The 21,523-nt window shown below is 42.8% G+C and overlaps 1 protein-coding gene across 1 annotated transcript in view; it reads left to right on the top strand.

Moving 5' to 3' along the window:
• The first annotated feature begins 2,902 nt into the window (after positions 1 to 2,902).
• MAGI3 (membrane associated guanylate kinase, WW and PDZ domain containing 3) overlaps positions 2,903 to 21,523 on the top strand; it is a 242,410-nt gene continuing 223,789 nt past the window's right edge. Inside the window, exon 1 of the mRNA XM_002918254.4 lies at positions 2,903 to 3,562. Within this exon, the coding sequence (XP_002918300.1) occupies positions 3,247 to 3,562 (316 nt within the window). The 5' untranslated portion in view covers positions 2,903 to 3,246. The remainder of the gene's footprint in view (positions 3,563 to 21,523) is intronic.

Below are 21,523 nucleotides of genomic sequence, written 5' to 3' on the forward strand. Positions count from 1 at the left end.
TCAAGATTACAGAGCTAGTAGTAGAAAAACTGGGATTTGCAGTCTGACTCCAGAGCTCAAGATCCTAATCACTGCAGTTTTCTGCCCAAGAGTCAAGATAACTTCTTGGTTGAAACATGTGGCACACACTGTTGGATGCCCACTTGACACCTATTCTTTCTCCTCTCAAACGGAACCCCTATTTTGTTTGGGGGGGACTCATCAATTAAATGTACTGTGGCAATCTCATTTTCTTTTTGCTACTGGGCTGCAGTGGGCATGTGACCATTTCCTGGCCAATAAGGGAGATTCTACTGGTTGGGGTGGGGGGTGCAATCTGCGTGCGGAAGGTTTTTCTCCTTCATAAAAATGGGAGCAGCACTGCCTTTCCTTCCCTTCCTGCTTGTACAGTGACTTCTGAGGATGTCCTATCTGGAGCCGTGGCAGCCACATTGCAATCAAGAGGTGATAAGCCTGGAGAGAGAAGCCAACCTGCATATGATGGTAGACAGCAGGCACAAAAAGAACTTGGGTCCTTAGTGAGATGATTGTGCTTCTGAACTAACCCTGGGACTACTTAATGTCTGAACCTTGGTTAAAGATATAATAAATGACCTTATGCTTTAAGCTGTTAGTTATTTTGTTCCTCCTGGCCAAAAGTGTCCTAATGGATACAATCTGGGCAGAAAAGACATTTTCTCAGAGGTGCTGTGAAAGTAGATGATGTGGAGGTTATCAAGATCTCATCTAGGAATCTGTTAGTGTAGGTAAGACTTTAGAAAAAAAATACTCCAGCTTTGTCTCAGATCTGGATAAATCTGAGCAATCCTCAGGTCTGCGCTGGATATTTCCCCCTTTTCTCTCCAGATGCAGGGTTTCCTCTTCTCTGTGTGACTGACTGAGATGCACTGCAGCAAAGGGTTCTCTTGCCCTCTGGCTTCTGGTTGGATTTGGCCACTGGGATGTACTAGCAGGAGACTGGAAGAGGGAGGTGAGTGGGATATAAAGCCGCAGCTGCGTCCTTGGGCAATTACTTAGGCTGACTGCATCCCTTGATTAAAGTTCACAGGCTCCTGTCCGGCTGCGCTTTCGGTACTGAGTTTTGGTTCCTTCCCCTTCTACAGACCTGGGAGCTTATAGTCCTAGGTAGTCCACACTACCCTTGTGGTTTCCCACACCCTGCCCACATCTTTGTAAAGTACCATTTGTTTCCTGCTAGGCTCTGACTGATACAATGGTGTGAACAAAATCACTGCAGTTGTTGAAACTTGGTCCACTCTGATACATGAGATTCTGTAGTTATTCATAGTGTAAATAAGGGCTTTCCTCACGCGTTAGAGGGAGACAGGAGACTCTATAATTAGGAGTCACTCTGCAAAAGTAAAACGAAATATCATAGCTCAGAGAAAAGTTTCTACTTTGAGGACAAGAAATCAAAGAAGGCTACCTGGAAAAGATAGCATTTGGGCTGAGGCTAGATAAGATTTTTAAAGGACAAAAAGACTGGGAGAGTGTGAGTCAAGTGAGGGAAGAGAGAATGCTCAACGAAAAACTAGTGCTGGAAGGGACCTCAGATGTTATTTATTCAATGTTAGTCCTCCCTCCACCTCCTTTACAGATGAATAAACTTGAAGCTGATATTTGGCCAAGGTCAAAGAGCAAGTAAGTAGCATGCAGGTCTGCTAGTTCCTGGGCTTGTTCTAATCCTACTGTCTACCTCCACATCACCCTACCTCATCTCAGGCAGTCTGTGAACTTGTCAATCTCTCCCACGAAACCGTGACCTCCTTCACAGCTGTTTTCTTCATCTTTGAACCCCAGTACCCAGCACAATTTCTCACATAAAGTCATGGTTAACATGACCAGCTACCAAAAGGTAAGCACCCACCTTCTGTGAGGCACTGTTTAGATATTTTATATGTACCTCATGAAATCTTCACAACAGCTGAAGGGGCATAATTATCTCCACTTTTCAGCCAAGGATGCAGCGGCTCAGAGAGGTTGTCTAACTTGCCCCAGGTCACACAGCAGTATGCAGGACTCTATTTTACCTTCCATCATGGGCGTCCAGTAACATTTGTTGAATGAGTGAATGAACGAACAAGAGACATCCAGACTGCAAGTGATCGGCTGTGATAGGCTACCCTGGAGACCCCGCCACCTCGGGCAGTGGACTCGGCTGGTCGTCTCCCCTCCAAAGTATACCCTCTCTTGGAAGCGCCCCGTGCAGGCTCCGGGACTCCACCCCCTACTCCGCCCGGCTCTCCAGCCACGCCTCCACCTCGGAGTTCTTTCCGCTCTTCCTGTCCGAGTTTTCGCTTGGCTCCAGCCGCCGCAAGGAGGGCCTCTCTCGGCTCTGCGATATGTGACCGTTCCATTCCCCTGCCCCTCCCTTGGCCCTCCCTCACTCTTCAAACTTCTTTTTTCCACCTTCTTTAAACTTCACTCATCCTAGTGCCCGCCTCCTCCACTCGCACCGACCAATCGGTGGTCCTCACTCTCGCCGGGGATCCGCCCCCTACCCGCTGGGGGCCAATCCCCGGCGAGGGAGTCGAGTGCTGGGGCTCGTTCCCAAGCGCCTGGCCTGTGACGGCAGCGCGCCGGGCGCCGCGCGGCAGGAGGGGGCGGGGCTCTGGATGAGGGATGGGCGAGGGCGGGGGGAAGGGAAGAGGGAGGCGGAGGAGGTTGCGGCGGGTTTGAAAGCGGCAGTTTCCTGGCAGCTTGGGCAGGCGTTGGTCTCCGCGCTCCAGCTCCGCAGCGGCCACGATCGATCCTGCGACGGGTCTACGCGCGCTTCTGCGCGCCCCCGACGGATTTTTCCCGTTCCGGCTCTTCCCCGTTCACCTCCCCGCCCCCCTGCTTCTGCCTTTTCCCGCCGCTCCGGCGCGGAGCCCGGGGGCCAGCCGGCGTCNCTTCTGCCTTCCCCGCCGCTCCGGCGCGGAGCCCGGGGGCCAGCCGGCGTCCGTGACCCCGCCCGAAACCCCTCTGGAGCCGCCCGGGGACAGTTCCCCTCTTCTTTCTTCAGCCTAGCCCGAGGTGGTCCTCGCGAAGCCCCGCAGCCCCGAGGAGCGCAGCCGGGAGGGGCGTCCGAGGGGCGTCGCGGGGCTTGGAGCAGCCCGGCCCCAGCGGAGCTGCGGTCGGGGGGGGCGCCGGAGCCGAGGCCCTCGCCGGGCTGCACGGGCCGCCGGGCCCCCAGGCTGAGAGGGGGCCGGAGCGGCGCCCCCGCCGCCCGCGCGGGGTCTCCCCCATGGTGCAGCGGGGTTCGGGATGTCGAAGACGCTGAAGAAGAAGAAGCACTGGCTCAGCAAGGTGCAGGAGTGCGCCGTGTCCTGGGCCGGGCCCCCGGGCGACTTGGGCGCCGAGATCCGGGGCGGCGCGGAGCGCGGCGAGTTCCCTTACCTGGGGCGGCTCCGGGAGGAGCCCGGCGGGGGCACCTGCTGCGTCGTCTCGGGCAAGGCGCCCAGCCCTGGGGATGTGCTGCTGGAGGTGAACGGGACTCCTGTCAGCGGGCTTACCAACCGGGACACCCTGGCTGTCATCCGCCACTTCCGAGAGCCCATCCGTCTCAAGACCGTGAAGCCAGGTACGCCCGCCCTGCCTTTCCGTCTCGGGGTCTAGGGGGGAAGTCGGGGTGGGCGTCCTGGGAGCGGCGGCCACTCCTCGTCGCTTATCACCCTGGCTAATCTTAGACTTCCAGGGTGCGCCGGACTCCCTGGCGAGGGGGAGGGGTGGCGGTAGTGATTCCCGTTTTGCTGATAGGAAAACTGAGCTCTGGTTTGGCAGGGCTGCTTTGCAAGCGGTCATAATAATGCAACCAGAAGCTGGGTTTCCTAAATTTGTAGCCCCGTCTCCTACCGAGAGTTTCAGACCAGAGAGAAAAAAACCAGCCTTTTCAGCTGCTCCCCTTTGTGGAGAAGGTCTTCATGATCGTAGCATATTCTTTGGAACAGTCTTAACGCATTTTCTAATAGGGAAAGAGGTTTTGTACTATTGAGGCACTTGGTGCCAAGGTTACCACCTAGTGTACCTAGGAGGGCTTAGCTGCTTCGGTGTTTCTTGCACACGAGCAGCACCTTGGAGCTGACAGCCTAACTCACGCAGTTCAGGTGGTTTCAGGTGTCTGGGTATCAATGCTGTGCAATATGCGATACGTGGCCGAATAGTGTGGTCGTGCGGAGAGCTGTTGAATAGTCTGGGCTTCGAAAGCAGACCTAGGTGCCTCTTCGGAGTAAAATCTTTTCTAAATCTTTGATTTTACACACATTTTGTAGAAGTGGTGAGTAAAACGGACCCCCGTTGCCCTGGTGTTTTAATGCAAGTCAAATCTGCAAAGCACGTTGCGTTTATGTTTCAAAGCATTGATCAGACTGCGTCCAGTGAAATCTGATAGTATGCGATGGTCCTTATGTATTTGTTACTACGGCATTGTTGGTCGGTTCAGCGTTGGTTAGAATGTGGTTCTGTTTTCTGAGATGCTTGTAGGAGAATTATGATCACAGCGTTATTAGAAATCAAACTAGTTTCGCTGAGTGTGCCCTATAGAATATATAGTACATCAAAATAAAATGGGCTGTTTAATTATGACTTCGGCTGGAGCAATCAGTCCATCCCTTCACTGCAAAATGCTAGAAAATTCGGGAGAAAAATTTAGCATGCTCTCTCCCTCACATTGTTTTTTCTTTCTCAGCAGCTCACTTTGGAAATCTCTCTTTCATAGCCCTTGGGCTTAATGGGAACTGATGGTTTGTGGTGCAATATACATATGTGTGAGTACTGTGGGTGTATACACACACACTCACACGTCCCTGCAATCTTAAATTAAGATTTTCTTCGTGTGGTCTGTTTCATCATATTCATTTTAAGCTTACAGTTTATGTAAGATTTTCTTTTTTATTGCTAATTTAAAAAACTTTGGCAGACTTTAAACATCTTTTTCTGTATAGTTTTGCAAATTAAGAAATTCTTAACTCAAACTTTTAGAGCCATATGCGAAAGGTGGAGGAAAGGTTTTGGGGGCTGTAATTTAGCGAGTCAGGCACCGTCTGTAATATGCAAAGTACTGTATAATACATGGTTTACTAGTGTAGGTGCCATTTAGTTCAAATCCCCTGAGTCAGAGAATAATGAGAACATCTGCATCATTGTGTTTTGTTTTGATTAGTTGGGGCCATAAATGAGAATGTAGCTGTTATTTTCAAAAATAGTTTAAGATTTAATAGGTTGAGGAAGTCAATATATCCTCAAAGTATTGTGATTCTTTTTTAGAAGACGGAGATCTTTAATATTAGTCTGATCTGCATGTTATATATTTTTTCAATGTTTATATCAAATTTAAGAAAATAATTCAAAGTTTAGAGTATATTCAGTAATATAGATTAGCTGTGTTGAATAAGCATCATATGCCCCAGAATGTAGTTGACATTTTTATAGTAATAAAGTTTTGCCATTTTGACAAGTGCAGGTACTTACCTACTTTAAATGTTTAGCCAAAAAAAGGGAATAATTTATGTTTAGCATATTTTCTGATCATTAATAATGAAAGTTCTGAATATGACACTTATTTTTTTAAAGATATGCTCTGCTTCAGTAATTTCTAAAGGATACCACTATGTGTCATCTGAGATTATTATTCTTGTTTCTAAGTAAGTTGTAATTTAGAAATCTTAATTTCTCAAAGAATAGTATGCCTAGTTTCTTAATAGCCTTATGTTAAGCATTACCTGAAATGGCTTTCTTAAATGAGTTTGCTTAAACAACATTTGTTATAAAATAGCAATATTTTTGCAGGTTAATCACAAGACTTCAAATATTAGAAATAAAGGAACTAGGAGAGGTTATTCCTAGAACTTTGGGTGTGATTAAAAACAGCATAAATATCATCTCTGGAGGACACAAGGATTCCATACTGTTAGGCTTAAATTTGAAAAGTATGAACATACAAAGTAAGGAAATTTAAAAAGGAATTTGCTCTGCACATTGGTTTTTTTTTTAATCTAAACTTTGTGAGAAAAATGGATTTTCTGTTTTAATAAGGAATTGTAAAGTGTACTTTGCACTGTCTCTTGTCTTGATTAGTAACCCTTTGTAAAACTATATTCATAACATCTTTTAGAAACCAGTATAGTGCAAGAGTATATTTAACATTTCTGTGAGATGTAATATTAGTGAGGAATGATCTCACACTCATTGTCTTCTGACAAAGTCCATGGCAAAAGGAGGAGTATGGATCCTTCCTAGCTTTCTCCTTTTTGTCTAGTACATGCTAAGAGGAGCTCAGCCAAAGCCAGCATCAACACCCACATGACTTAAGGAAGGTTCTTTCTGGCAGTCACTGTCTTCAGCTTTGATTTGGGGCTTTAGTATTTTTTTTCTTACTTGCAAATTCCATAAAAGATTATAACAACAACAAAAAAACCCTCTTTAAAATATGGTTCCTAATCCTAGGCTTTTCTTGAGAGAATTAGGGAATTTCTTATCAGAATCTTATTCTTATTTAGTATTCACATAATACATAGCAGTCAGTACATTCCTGCTTCGAGGACAGTCTTTATTTCCACCTATTCCTTAGCCCAACCGGTCTCCTGTATCTTAATTACAACCCTGTTGTCTTCTTCTTTTATTCCCCCCCCCCTTTTTTTCCTTCCTTTTCCGTTCCCTTCTTTCTTCCTTCTTCCCTCTCTCTCTCTCCTTCCTTTCTCCCTCCTTTCCTTCCCTCCCTTCTCCCCCCTCCCTTCTTTCCTTGTCTGCAAAGGGGGGGTGGGGGATTGGGATAGGCTGGTGATGGGTATTAAGGAGGGCACATATTGCATGGTGCACTGGGTGTTATACGCAAGTAATGAATCATGGAACTTTACATCAAAAACTAGGGGTGTACTGTATGGTGACTAACATAATTAAAAAATATTATTAAAAAAAAGGAAAAGTTTTCAATTGAATTTGATCTTTGTAGTTTCACAGTAGTAAAGGAAGTTGAACTTTGGACTTCTGATGAAATTGTTTCATGATCTAGTCCTTTGACCAGTATTGGTTTCTTTCATTTTATTGCAGAGCATATTTTTAAGCAATTTCTTTTCTGGTTAATGATAGAAGTAGTTAATTTTGTTCTAAAATTCTCTGGACTATGAATGTACAGACATCTATGGAATATTCACTTTTTCATATACCTTTAAACACGTATTTCAGTGGTTGCAAATAATGTGGATTTTATTCCTGAGATTAAGTATTGATCCATTAAGTACATGAAATCATGGTCTACTGCATTATTATGCACACAGTGCTTTCAAGTACCTTAAATCGGCTACTGTATCTAGAGATGAAAATCGTGAGGAACAATGTTATTGTTTAAACAAAAACTAATTTGAAATAGATCTTGTTTAATGCCAATTAATTGTAGGTCCAAGTTTGCCACTGAGTTTTTGAGACATCCGACTTATAGGGGAATATTGTTAAAATGAGCACATTCTTGGAAATCCGTTCCCCATTGGTGAAGAAACATTACTAGAAGCTTTTAAGTAAGGGTGTTTATGTTATGCCAATAATGAATAACTTTATCCCTTTCTTTTAACTTTTGGGTCTGCTTGTCTTTTTGGTTTAATGGGTAATTTGGGACTTGTGAGTTTTATTTAGGTGGTTGTCGTATTTGAAGAAGGGAAGGATGAGAGATAATAGTTTAATTGCTAGCTTCCTAAGTTTCTAATACAAAAAATTTCCCTTTTAATAATAGAAACTAGAGATTGGGTGAGGCAGCCTCTTTGTTAGGGAAAACAGTCTTAAAGTTTGATTAACCTTAAGTTGGAAACTTTCCTGTCCTCTCGAAATTTGGTAACAATTTTTGGGGTCTAAAATTGGTCTCAAGAAATGCAAGTAACTTTAGGTTCTGGACTCTGTTCATTGACACCTTCAGTTAGTGTGAATAATGGGCTTATGTTGTAGAGGCAAAAGAAACATTTAATAATTGGCCCTTTTCAGTTTTCAGATCCTTTTTATTTCATTCAGTTGAATGCTAAAACTGATTTTCATGGAACATAGCTGTGTTCCTGGGGAATATAAATTGTTTTTCCTCTGAGATTCTGGGATGTACTTTATAAAACCTCTTATTACAAGAGGCAAATTTCAGTGTGTGTGTGTGTGTGTGTGTTTCTTGGTCTCAAATTTATGTAAATTGATGGTAAAACAAATCTACATTTGCTCTAGTATCTGACTTGTGAAGTCAGTGCATAATCTTCTCAGGTGAATAGTTTCATATAACATCTTTACTATAAAACCTCTAAGTGCTTTATAAATTTTCTAAGCACCTAGGAGTTTGGGGAGGGTGTTGTAGGAGAATTTCATTTTTATCAACCACTTCAATATTGGGTACCAATTTCAAACTCTGCCAATTCCTAAGTCAGTTTTTGGTTCTTTGTGATTGGACCAAGGGGAAGTGTTTTGGTATTGGAGACCAGAACTGTGACCCTTTTAATTAATTAAGCAGTTTTGTTTCTCCTCTGAATTTTTGAGAAATCATTTCCTTGCAGTCCTACATTCTGGCAGAGAGAATGAATGCCCCTTATTTAAAACGGCTCCTCAGGGTAAGATTTCCAGTGGCTCAGAGGCTAGTGTTATGAGAGACGTGTTTGTAGGGAAGAGTTGCTCTTCTTGAAAGAATATTATTTAGAATGTTTCCCCAAAAAAGGTGCTTATTTTACTTTATAAAGAGAAAACAAAGAGTTTGATTACTGGCACACATTCATTCCCTCAACAACCATTTGGTTGTGTACCCATGTGAGGTACACATGTTTTTATATCACATAAAACAGATACAAAAGTGAATCAGAAATGATCTGGGTCTTCAAGAAGCTCACACTTTAATGGGGACTTAAGGTTTCATTGGTAAAGAATACCTGTAGTAAGGGTTTTACCTTTCTCACTCTTCTCCTAGTACTTAAATAAAACTCTTCAGGTAAGTCGAGTATGAATTGTGGTGGAAACTAGACTAATTAATTGGTTGTGAAGCACACTGTTCTGAAAAGTGGTGTGGAGTTGTATCTTAGGGAGGATTTGGGTTCTCAAGTCATTACAAAAAGAGGGAAATCAAATATAAACACAATAATCTTTTTTTTTTTTTGAGATTTTATTTATTTATTTGACAGAGAGAGACCCCAGCTAGAGAGGGAACACAAGCAGGGGGAGTGGGAGAGGAAGAAGCAGGCTCCCAGCGGAGGAGCCTGATGTGGGGCTCGATCCCAGAACTCTGGGATCACGCCCTGAGCTGAAGGCAGACGCTTAACAACTGAGCTTCCCAGGTGCCCCTAACCACAATTATCTTTTGAAAAGTTAAATTGCCCTCAAAATACATTGTATCTGTGTTTTAGTCACAATGTATTTTATACATTGTATTTGTATTGTACCATTTGTAGGATGAGTACTTTTTGCCTCTTTTCCCCCCATGTTGGAGCCAAATGCCATGTTTTGATTGAACACCAGATAAAATAGTTTGCTTGCATGAAAGAGGTCTTTTCGTTCTTGGTTTTGAATAAAACCCATCTTTTACTTTTAAGAGATTATCCTCATCTGGGTGTGCGTAGTGAATTTGTAGAAGTTAAATGTGCCCATGAGGCGAAAGAAAGCTTTCATTCCTTTTTGTGTCTTGTGAGGGTCCTTGCCTCATGCCCTTATTTTCTGCCTTGGCTAGCTGAGGAGAGAACTGTGAAGAATTTTGAACTCAGCCTCGCTTTGAGAGATGGATAGGTTTTGGTTGAGTGAAATCAGTATCCTCTCCGTTGTATGTAAGAAGCAGAGGAGGAGAAAAAACTTGGGGCAAGAATGTTCAGTACAGTTAGGTCTACAATATAATCCATCGCAATAGTGTATGTGTATGTGTGTAAAACCTTATTTTGGATAAATGCACAAAATCCACATTATAGAGTAATTGGAAAATGGAGAATCATATTAATTGTTTAAACACGTAGGTAGCTCTAATGTGAATCGTCTCTTATAAGGTTTTTTTTTTTTTTTAATTGGAACTTGAAATGTCTTTTCTTCTAGAAATAATACTGGTAAAGTGGTTAATGCCATTTCTGCCTTCAGCCTTATTCAACTCAGAATGTAATGAATATTTTTATTTAACCCATAATGTAGCTGAAATATTACCAGTAATACTGTACTTTATGATAATAGGCTTTCTTGTGTTGCCTTGGAAGCCTAGCCAATTTTATAGGAAAATGCAATTTACTAGTCTAGTAAAAAGAGAACTGGAAATAGATTTCCACCTGAACTCCCCCTTCTCTTTTGTTAGTGTCACAGTTGACTGGCTTCCAGAGAAAAGGGTAGCAACATTATATTTCCATCCCCCACCCCCCAACCTTAGCAATGTGTCTCTAATGCAGGGCACTGCAGTGGTTCCCAGGAGCTGTTTGGTCTCCCTGCCCCCCAATTTCAGTCATCCCCTCATGGCCAAGGGAGCGTGGATTACAGTTTGAGGACCATAATTTGACTTGTGACATAACTAAATGGCCAAGAAAAGACCAACAGTGCTCGTAAATTGTAAGGTACCTTGTTTTCGTAATACTTATGCTACAGATACTGTTTTAGAGCCTCAGAAATATAGAGGGTTAAAATTTTTGCTATAATGTGTTTGGATTTTAGGGTTTTGAAAGAATTATGGAATGCAAATTGGAAGGAAATTTTGCTTCAAATTTATTAAAATTAGCATCTCTTCTATTTGGAGGCTGTCCTTGTCTTGGGTATTCATTATGAACAGTAACTGATCTACTTAATTAAAACTTTCTAGCATCTTAGGCTCTTTGCTGGTTTTTTTTTTTTTTTTTTTTTTTGGTGGGGTTTTTTTTTTTTTTTGAGATAATTTTAAACACATAGTTATTTCTCTTGCTTCCAGGAAGTTTGTGAGTGTGTACCCTGTTTTTCATTGTTGTTCTGATTGGGAATTATATGTGACTATGAAAAATATTTTTGTTATTCCTTTTAAAGAATTTATTTATTTTAGAGAGAGAAAGAGAGAGAGTGAGTGTGAGCAGGGGGAGGGGCAGGGAGAGGGAGAGAGAGAAAATCTCAAGCCGACTCCTTGCTGAGCACTGAGCCCAACATGGAGCTCTGTCTCATGACCCTGAGACCATGACCTGAGCCAGAATCGAGTTGGACGCTTAACCAACAGAGCCACCCAGATGCCCCCGCCCAAAATGGGGTTATTTATATACACAGGATGACATTTAACAGAAGTAGTTTTATGCAATGAAAATACTCTGAAAAGGGGGAGAAAAGGAAGTATTTATTAATAAATGCTTTATTTCCAACCTTCATCAAATAGAATTAAGTGAAATTGGTGTTTTTTCCTGCTAATAAAATCACTTAAAAAATCCCCTTTAGTGGAGTAGCCCTAGAGATCTATTACTCTTTGGATGTGGTTATCCAGTTTGCAACAGGTATCTGGTGATATGTAGGTCAGATCTCATCAGGAAGGGGAAAAAAAAAATCCTAATTCACATGTCAGTTTCTGTGTTTGTAAGGATTCTGTAGCAAGTGAGGTTAATCTAGGCTAGGAAGTTTATTGGCTTACATACATGAAAACCCACAGTGAGGGCTGTAACAGCTAAGTTCATGCTCTCAAGTGATGGTTATTGGGACTATCACTTGGCTCTTTTCCTCTGAGTTGGCTGCTTTTTCAGCTCAGCTCTTAAGGTAGCAAGAAAGGTGGCTCTGAACCCCCAAGTCATACAGAGTCCTTAAAGCTTCTCATCTTTGTTCTGGAATCCAATCATGCAGGGACTTTGTGCCCATCTCTTGGACCAGTTGTAGAGAGAGGACAATGGGGTACCATGATTGGCCAGGCCTCTGTGACTTCTCTATTCTTGCAGTTGGGTATAGAAAGCACAGCGTGATTAATAACTGTCCTAGAACCCCGAGAGATAAGGGATGGGTAGTTCCTGAAAAGATGGGATGCTGGGGAGACAACACCACAGGAAATGGCATCTTTTAAAACATTTAATCTCTCCTACTTTGAAGCCAACAGCAGTACACAGTTGTCATAAAGCTGTCATTTTTTTAAAAACCAGATATTGACTATAGACCAAAACTGAGGCACTGATTTTACTCAAATAGTTTACTTAAATACTATAGCTTTTGAAGTTTTTAATCTAAAAGCTGCTTTTATCTAAATGGTTTTTCTTTAAGATATGAACATCTCGGGGTGCCTGGGTGGCTCAGTTGGGAAAGCATCTGACTCTTGATTTCTGCTCAGGTCATGATCTCAGGGTCCTGGGATCGGAGCCCTGTGTCAGGCTCTTTACTCAGTGGGGAGTCTGCTTGAGATTCTCTGTCTCCTTCTCCTTCCACCCCGCCCCACTCGCCGCACATGTGTGTGTGTGCACTCTCTCTCAAATCTTAAAAAAAAGATACCAACATCTCATTTTTTTAATGTGTGCAATTAAAAGGTACTACTCGTAGTTTTTCATTTTTTTTTTTTAATGTCGACTCTCTAAATCAGTGCTGCTTGTTCTTAGGTAGCTGGGATACTTTAAAGGATTGTTTAATTATCTTTGGCATTGAGAAATGATTATTAATCGTGTTAATGCAGTTTTTAAAACTTAATATTATTGTACCATTTTGAGTATGAAATTCTAAAATAATTGCTTTCCAGGATGTTTTGCTATTCATTCATTCATTCATTCATTCATTCATTCATTCATTCATTCATTCATTTATAATAGGCTCCATGCCCATTATGAAGGCAGATGCGGGGCTTGAACTCAGGACCCTGAGATCAAGACCTGAGCTAAGATTCAGAGTCTGAGGCTCAACTCAGCCACCCAGGTGCCCCCAGGATGTTTTGCTTTTAAGACAATGGTCTTTTTAAATATAAATTGAGGCTGCATTTTTATTGTATTATTTCTAAGCTGTTCTCTAATAATACCTTTTAACCGTGATCTCATAGAAGTCAAACATAAACTACTTCGCTGACTCTTTGAAACACTGCTTGAGTGTATAATGTGGTATCTGTTTAATCACCTAAAAAGTTATTTGGCAGACATTGTAGGATAAAATCTGACCACTTTTTTTTTTCCTGTCTCTACTGGAGGAAGGTACCTGGAGTAGAGGTGGAGGGTTAAAAGAGAGGGGTGCGTATTCTAAATATCTTTTCACACTATTTTTATATTCTTGATTACCAGTTGAATATCTTCAACTTCAGTACCATGAAAACCATTTTATCAACCTTCAGTTTATGTATGACATGCACAGTAGGAGTTTTGCTGTTTGGCTCAGTGTTGTCTGGTAGCTTGTGTCTTTAGTGAGTGTTAAATATTGTTAAATTATTGGTAAATATGCTATTGTACCTCAAAGGCAACATTCATGAAATTGGGTGTGATTCATCAAAAATCATAGCATGACTTTGTATTTTTAGATTAGTGTGTGTCTTGGGACGTCTTTAAACCATATTTGGAAAATCACTGCTTCTATTGCAGAAGCCTATATTATTAGAGTTCTCCAGTATTAATTCCACATATTGATTAATTAAGGCATGAAAACTGTTAAAATAATACCATTTCCTTACCTCTGCTCACAGAACTATATCTTTTTTTTTTTGAGTAACTGTACTTTTATTTTAACGTAAATGGCTATTTTTTTATTTTATTTTATTATATTATGTTAATCACCATACAGTACATCCCCAGATTCCGATGTAAAGTTTGATGCTTCCATTAGTTGCGTATAACACCCAGTGCACCATGCAATACGTGCCCTCCTTACTACCCATCACCAGTCTATCCCATTCCCCCACCCCCCCCCCTCTGAAGTCTTCAGTTTGTTTCTCATAGTCCATAGTCTCTCATGTTTCATTCCCCCTTCTGATTACCCCCCTTTTCTTTATCCCTTTCTTCCCCTACCGATCATCCTAGTTCTTATGTTCCATAGATGAGAGAAATCATATGATAATTGTCTTTCTCTGCTTGACTTATTTCACTTAGCATTATCTCCTCCAGTGCCGTCCATGTTGCAGCAAATGTTGAGAATTCGTTCTTTCTGATAGCTGAGTAATATTCCATTGTATATATGGACCACAGCTTCTTAATCCAGTCATCTGTTGAAGGGCATCTCGGCTCCTTCCATGATTTGGCTATTGTGGACAATGCAGCTATGAACATTGGGGTGCATATGGCCCTTCTCTTTACTACGTCTGTATCTTTGGGGTAAACACCCAGTAGTGCAATGGCTGGGTCATAGGGTAGTTCAATTTTTAACTTTTTAAGGGACCTCCACACTGTTTTCCAGAGTGGCTGTACCAACTTGCATTCCCACCAACAATGTAGGAGGGATCCCCTTTCTCCACATCCTCTCCAACAATTGTTGTTTCTTGCCTTGTCTATCTTTGCCATTCTAACTGGCGTAAGGTGGTATCTCAGTGTGGTTTTGATTTGAATTTCCCTGATGGCTAATGATTTTGAACATTTTTTCATGTGTCTGTTAGCCATTTGTATGTCTTCATTGGAAAAGTGTCTGTTCATATCTTCTGCTTTTTTTATGATTTGTTTATTTGTTTCTCGTGTATTGAGTTTGAGAAGTTCTTTGTAGATCTTGGATACCAGTCCTTTATCTGTGGTGTCCTTTGCAAATATATTCTCCCATTCCGTGGGCTGTCTCTTAGTTTTTTTGACTGTTTCCTTGGCTGTGCAGAAGCTCTTTATCCTGATAAAGTCCCATAAGTTCATTTTATCTTTTATTTCTCTTGCCTTTGGAGATGTGTCGTGAAAAAGGTTGCTCTGGCCGATGTCATAGAAGTTGTTGCCTATGTTCTCCTCTAGAATTTTGATGGATTCCTGTCTCACATTGGTCTTTCATCCATTTGGAGTTTATTTTTGTGTATGGTGTGAGAGAGTGGTCAAGTTTCATTCTTTTGCATGTAGCTGTCCAATTTTCCCAGCACCATTTATTGAAGAGACTGTCTTTTTTCCACCGGAAGTTTTCCTGCTTTATCAAAGATTAGTTGCCCAAAGAGCCGAGGGTCCATTTCTGGGTTCTCTATTCTCACAGAACTATATCTTAACCCACTTCTGTAGCTTTAGGCAAAAGGACATTTTGTTAAAATATTATTCATTTTAGCTAAGGATACTTTTCACAAGTTTCAGTGATTTCAGTTAGAATGTCCATACTATTTAAAAATTTAATTTCCTTTTAATAGAGTTCGAATTGCTAACTAGAGCTCATAGTGAAATGCTGGTGAATGAAATGACACATCAACCTACCTTTGGCGATGACTCTGAGGTGGCAACCTTGGTCTGAGTGTAATAGGAATATTCTGACTTCGGCACTTGTCGTGATACTACTAGCTGCCATTTACATGACATTTACAATCATATGTCTGTACATTAGACACCCATCTCATTTGGCTTATAAGGATGTGTATGTTGGCATACGTGTACTCTTGTAAAGAAACTTATATGTTGTCATTCTCCATGAGTCAGGCATTATCCTCTCCCTTTTACGCATGAGAAAACTAAGGTCCAGAAAGATGAACACACCAAAGGTCGCAGACTCGCCTGGAGGACTTGAACTGAAGCAGCGTTGAGTCTTCCTTCTTCACTTTCCAGATAGAATATTATTTCATTGTGTCTGAAAACTCTGCCTTACTTCCTTTTTCTCTATTAAAAGGAAAAAACCCCACAATTCTGAACTGTTTGAGTGGGTGTTAAATGCTGTAAAACATTGGGCAAGTACTTAAAATAAAAGCTTACTGCTCGATTCTGTTTCTAAACCAAGTTTGTGGCGGCGCAGCTTACCGTGTGTAGCTGAACTGCCCGATGGAGGAGTTATTCCCAAGAATTACCCATCAAATAGAAAGTTGACATTAATTCCTGCCACCCTTGGTCAGATAATGTTTCCAGCCGTTCTCTGTAAAAGCCTGGATACTCTTAGGTTAAATATGCTTGGGAAAATTGTATACTTGATACGGCAAATAATATCTTATTCTCATGTTTCCTGTCCACTCAGTCTATAATTCACTCATCAGGAAGGTGTTTGTTAGCACACTTATCTTGAGACAGGTGGCATAAAAATTGTTCTGATGAGCGTTAAGAATGAATGAATTTTGGAACTAGGAATTTTTTATAAGTCTGCAGACTCCGTTCAAAGTATACTTTGCTTTTAAATAAAACGTAGCCAAGCTAGATGGAAGAATGACTCATTGTATTCAAGTAGATCTCTCTTCTTCCGGGCCTCAAGTACTCCACGGGAAGGTGGCTCCATTGAAGAGGCCGTTAAAGCGGGTTGTGGAGTATTGGCACCTCTTATTCTTTAAGTGTTTGCTCTGTTATGTTTTCTGTTTGGGCTTAAAGTCAGTCATTCAACTGGAAGGAACCATAGCAATCCAACTAATACCCTTAGTCTACAGATAAAGGAATTGAGGCTTAGCGATGGCAGGTAACTTTGCTTCCAAGCCCTAGCACTGAGCTGGCAGAGTGGGGACTGGAGCTCTGGTGGCTTTTATTGTTTTGGTGTCTGCCATAAGACTTTCTGTAGGAAATTGTAGTGGAATTGGTGAAAAAAAGAAGGAACCCGTTGAGCATATTTTGTCTCTATGAAATCTGCATTTTCACAGGCTAGACTCAGCCTGTTGTTAGGCCATCAGCGTGCCTGCGAGTTGCTAGAGACAGTAGTAGTAACCCAGGGGTTGGAGGACGGATCTCTGCCACAGGTTTCCAGGACATTGTAGCCTTACATAATGCGGTAGCTTATGGTTAAGATCTGAATAGTCAGAAGCTTGTTGGCTGGCGTAACAGCTGTAGATCTAAGTTTTGGTTTTGTTAGGTGTTTTAGCTTTGAAAAGTGATCTCTCCCATCAGAAGGAGTCTTGGCAATGCTTTCAGCAGACGCCGGCGGAATGGGTGCTCTCTACGGCAGACCGCTGTTGCTCTTCTCGGTGGGGCCATATCACAAGTCTGAAGTAGAGCCAGCTTTACTTTTATCGTTTCCCTTGGCCTGACTGGGGGATGCAGCGGGGGAAGAGGAGTTTTAGAGCTAGGGACTGCTCAGGGATGCGGTAGATGAACCGTCAAGGGCACTTTCGGCTCAGGGTCCTTGAGCTTGTGTGGCTGTAATGATGGCGGACATGACTGAGAAGGGGGGCTGTGCTTCTGCTGGGTCCGGGACAAGTAGATGTCTCAGGCCATGGAGAGCTGGCCACAGCGAAGTTACTCACCTGTGTGAGGCAACACTGAAGAAGGGGCTGTTTAGGTGGCAGTTCTGGGGAGACTCTTTTCATGAGGTATGACTAATGGGAATAGTACCATCTTGCTTGGGCCCTTTGTGTGTCTGTGAAAGAACAGCATGAGCATAGACCTGAAGAGATCCATCTACAGTCAATCTACCATAGACTCTTGTCGTATCAGTGGGGTTATTAAGTGCAGGAAACAGAAAGGGCTGTAATACAGGGAATTTGTTGTTTAGGGAATCTTTGAAAGGGCCGGAGAGCTGGGCTCTAGGCTAGGACTCTGAGAAGGACTTCTAGGACACCTTGGAACAACATGCCACGGGAGCTGCCCCCTCTGCCACTGTCAGGAAAGTGGCCATCAGGAGGTTTTCACTGCAACAACAGCAGGAAAACATCACGGCCCTTGTGACGAAGGGGACCAGAGCAGCCACTGCTGTTGGCATCAGAGCTGCTCGAAGTCTGGAAGGTAGTGTCTGGCCAGTGCTGTGACAGTTTCTTGATGCCTCCGAGCTACTGCTGCTTCTGCCACTGTCCCTCAACAGCCTCGAAGCTGGAGACTGGATTCTGACATGGCTGTGACCTTCTGTGCTAGCTGAAGACCGCTAAAGGCCACAGGCTGATGGAGCTCCGCTTCACTTCTGCCTTCCGTATTTCGTGTCCTACGTCTTAAATGGTGGAACTGAATTTTCATCCCAAAGGCTAGCTGTAAAGGAACCTGGGAAATACAGTTTTTAGTTTTCTATCCTCTGCATTTCTGGAAGGCCCACCATAAGCAGATGGATGCTAAGTGCCAGCTGACCCTATCCCACATGCTCATCTTCTTCTTCTTCTTTTTTTTTTTTTAAGGTGTTATTTATTTGACACAGAGAGAGCATGCGAGAGAGAGAGAGACAGAGAGAGAGAGAGAGAGCGCGCACAAGCAGGGGGAGCAGCAGAGGGAGAGGGAGAAGCAAACTCCCCACTGAACAGGGAGCCTGACCTGGGGCTGGATCCCAGGACCCTGAGATCATGACCTGAGCAGAAGGCAGACGCTTAACCGACTGAGCCACCCAGGCGCCCCCACATGCTCATCTGATTAAAGATAGTATTTAAATACAATTTAGCCTTTTCCTGATAACTCATTGTCATTTTCTGTGAACGTGTCTTTTTGAAATGGCCTGTAGTTGGAATGATCCCAGGGCTGATGGATTTTTAACATCTCTATCTTGGTCTGAGCCTACGTCTGTCCTACCTCCTGTCCCTGCTGCTGAGACATCTGTGGTAATCTCAACCTTCCCTGCAAGCCGCAGGCATCCAGGGCAGGGAGGACACCTCAACTGAAGCAACCAATTCGTAAGCTGGTCAGCAAGCTGTGATTTCTGTGGCTAAGAAAGATGAATGGGGCCAGTAAGAGCCTTTCCTAGGGATTTGAACCCAGACAAAAAGGAAAGCATTTCCAGTTAGGGGTAGGGACTTCAGCTGCAAGGTTTTGCTGTGATGCACTGGAGTTGGCTGTGCTCTTCCTTGAGCCTGATGGTTAAATGTTCAGGAATTGAGCGAGTTAGTTGTCCAACACAGCCATTTGAAAACATGAAGTTGCATAAAATTACAATGAAGCAAATTATGTTAAAAACAAAGGTACTTAATACTCAGAGTTAGTGATTTCCTTATTATTTTCAGCTCTATTGAGGTCCAGCTGACAAAATTGTAATATACTTAAAGTATACAGTATGATGATTTGATATACATAACACATTCCTCTGTGTTACCAACCTTTATAGAACACTCTGGAATTTCATGGTATTTTTTATTTTGTTGAGAACTCTTCAGTTAGCATATTTCAAATATGCAATATAGTATTATCACCCACAGTCATCATGTTGTACATTAGATCCTCAGACGTAATTCATGTTCTCCCTTTACCAGCCTCTCCCTTCCCCACACTCTAGCCCCTGGTAACCACCACTCTGCTCTGTTTCTGTGAGTTTTACTTTTTCTTTTTCCTTTCTTTTCTCTTTTCTTTTCTTTCTAAGATTGCATGCCCTTTCCTAATTATTCTAGTACAATTTACTACTCTCTATTCTCTTGGGTTTCTTTACATCTGTTATATCTGAGTGGTGGAAATACTGTATAATAGGTTATCTTCCCAACCCTGTTTTCACTGTCATCATGGCTATGGTGGGAGTTGTTAGCATTTACAAAACACACCACCAGACTGTGAGGCAGGGAGGGGGAGTCAAGGTTGGAAAGACCATTCTAAACCATGTGCAAACTAAAATTCTGAGAGAAGAAACCATGAGTGAGCAGAAGAAATTGACACATGCTGTAGGGCCGAGGGGTGTTCCTAGAAGACCCCTGGCGGAAAGGGCCACAAACTCCTCTCCCCAAGGTCCAGAATCCTTCTGGAATCATCCTACAGCTCGAGCCTCCAGGAGATACAGCCCTATTTTATCCCTGTTCTTAGAATTATATGAAACTGTGAATTCCTCTGTGTCATTGACCTTAATAGAACACTCTGGAATTTTATGGTATTTTATTTATTTACGTTTATGTGCCTTTACTCATGAACAGGAGACACTCTGTTGAAAGTTTGGGTTCTGATTTTCTGGGATGGAGATGGAAGTAAAGAAGGTCAAGAAGGGCAGGAGCAGTGTGATATGTGGGAATTCCCAGAGAGAGGCATTTGTAGTTTGTGGTCCACAGCCCTCCCCCCAGGCAGATTCTATATTAGAATAAGATTGAAATCTCCACTAAGGGTATACATAACTATATACCTTTTATTCGGTGGCATTTTTCATGTAGAAGCACAGCATTGACTATCACACTTGCTTGTGCATAGAGCAGCTTTTCCTGTATAAATGCCCGAAGCCCCCAAGGCTGGAGTCCTGGGGCACAGGTGGCATCTCTCGCTTCTGCTGTCGCTCCAGCCGGTGCCTTTAGGAGCGGCCGGGGTACACACTCGGATCTGGAGCTCACCGCCTCAGCCTTCGCAGCTGCCTTTGATCAGCTGCTCCCTCTCTGCTCGTCTCTCCCGGTTTGTTTTCTCTTTACTCTGATTGCTTCTCTCCCGTGTCTCTGCTTTCCAAAGAAAAAACTGACCTTGGAGAGATCCAGTCAGCCATTCGCAGTGTTCCTTCACTTCCCCTGGTGGCTTGTCCAGTCTCTCAGGGGGTCAGGTGGGAACCTAGCGTGGCATTCTTCAATTTTCTTTTATGTTTGCCCTTGCTTAGATATTCGGAGCTGCTCTGTACCCCCAGGACATGTGTGGACATGTTTTGTTGTTTGTTTGTTTGTTTTCTATTTCTGGATTTGGAAATACGCCAGAAGCCTGGGCTCTAGGTGATATTTTATTTGATATCCTTGTTTTAGAGGTTCAAACTAGACTGCACATATTAAACAAACCCTGTCTTTGAAAAACTCATCTTTAAAAAAGAGTGATTGGAGATGGATCTTTGAAAGGCCACTAGGTACTCTCTTAGGATAATTAATTTCTTCTTAACTGAAAGAATAAAAAAATTGCCTAATTATGGCATATTAGTCTGCTGTTAAACTGATAGAATGTAGATGAGAATTTCATCAGTATTGAAGAACTTATTATAAGGAAACGATATGGAAATATTGTCTCATTCCCTGGGGCGCCTGGGTAGCTCAGTCAGGTAAGTGTCTGCCTCCCGGTTTTGGCTCAGGTCATGATCTCAGGGTCGGGAGATCGGGCCCCGCATCCAGCTCCGTGGAGTGCAGAGTCTGCTTGACATTCTTTCCCTCTCCCTCCCCCCTGCTCTCATGTGCTCTATCTCCCCCCCCCCCCCCCCCCCGTCTCTCCACTCAAATAAATAAGTAAATACAATCTTAAAAAGAAATATTTTATCATTCCCCCAAAATACTAAATGGGCGGAGGTACAATTTGCCTCATTACCTGCAGTTGGCAGACTTTTCACCTCCTAAGATACTATTTTTTTTTTCTCCATCACTGGCACAGGTGGTATTAGAGAAGCTGTGCAAATAATATTCAAAGCTCACAGCCCCTCTTTCTGTGGCCATTTTCTAACTTTGGGGGCCTGATTAGAAGAGAGGACGTGGTCTGAATTTCTTCTTTGCGCTTACGTGGAGCCCCCCTCTTTAAGCAGTGGTGCAGCCTTACTGAGCTGTCATTGCGTCCTGCTCATAACGTAAGTGAAAGAACAGGTTGTTGTGCAGGGGGCAGGCCTCACGTACCGCGTGGCCAGGGCTCCTTCTTGCCCACAGTGTTCCCTGGGGGGAATCTTTTCACTGGGGGGACAGGAGTACCTCCATTTTGGTTGTCCTTGTTGTTCATTTGTTTTTAGAAACAACAATTAAATAGAAACACAGCGCTCTGGTGCATGG

Source organism: Ailuropoda melanoleuca, chromosome 2, assembly GCF_002007445.2.
Source record: "Ailuropoda melanoleuca isolate Jingjing chromosome 2, ASM200744v2, whole genome shotgun sequence".
NCBI classification, from domain to species: Eukaryota; Metazoa; Chordata; class Mammalia; order Carnivora; family Ursidae; genus Ailuropoda; species Ailuropoda melanoleuca.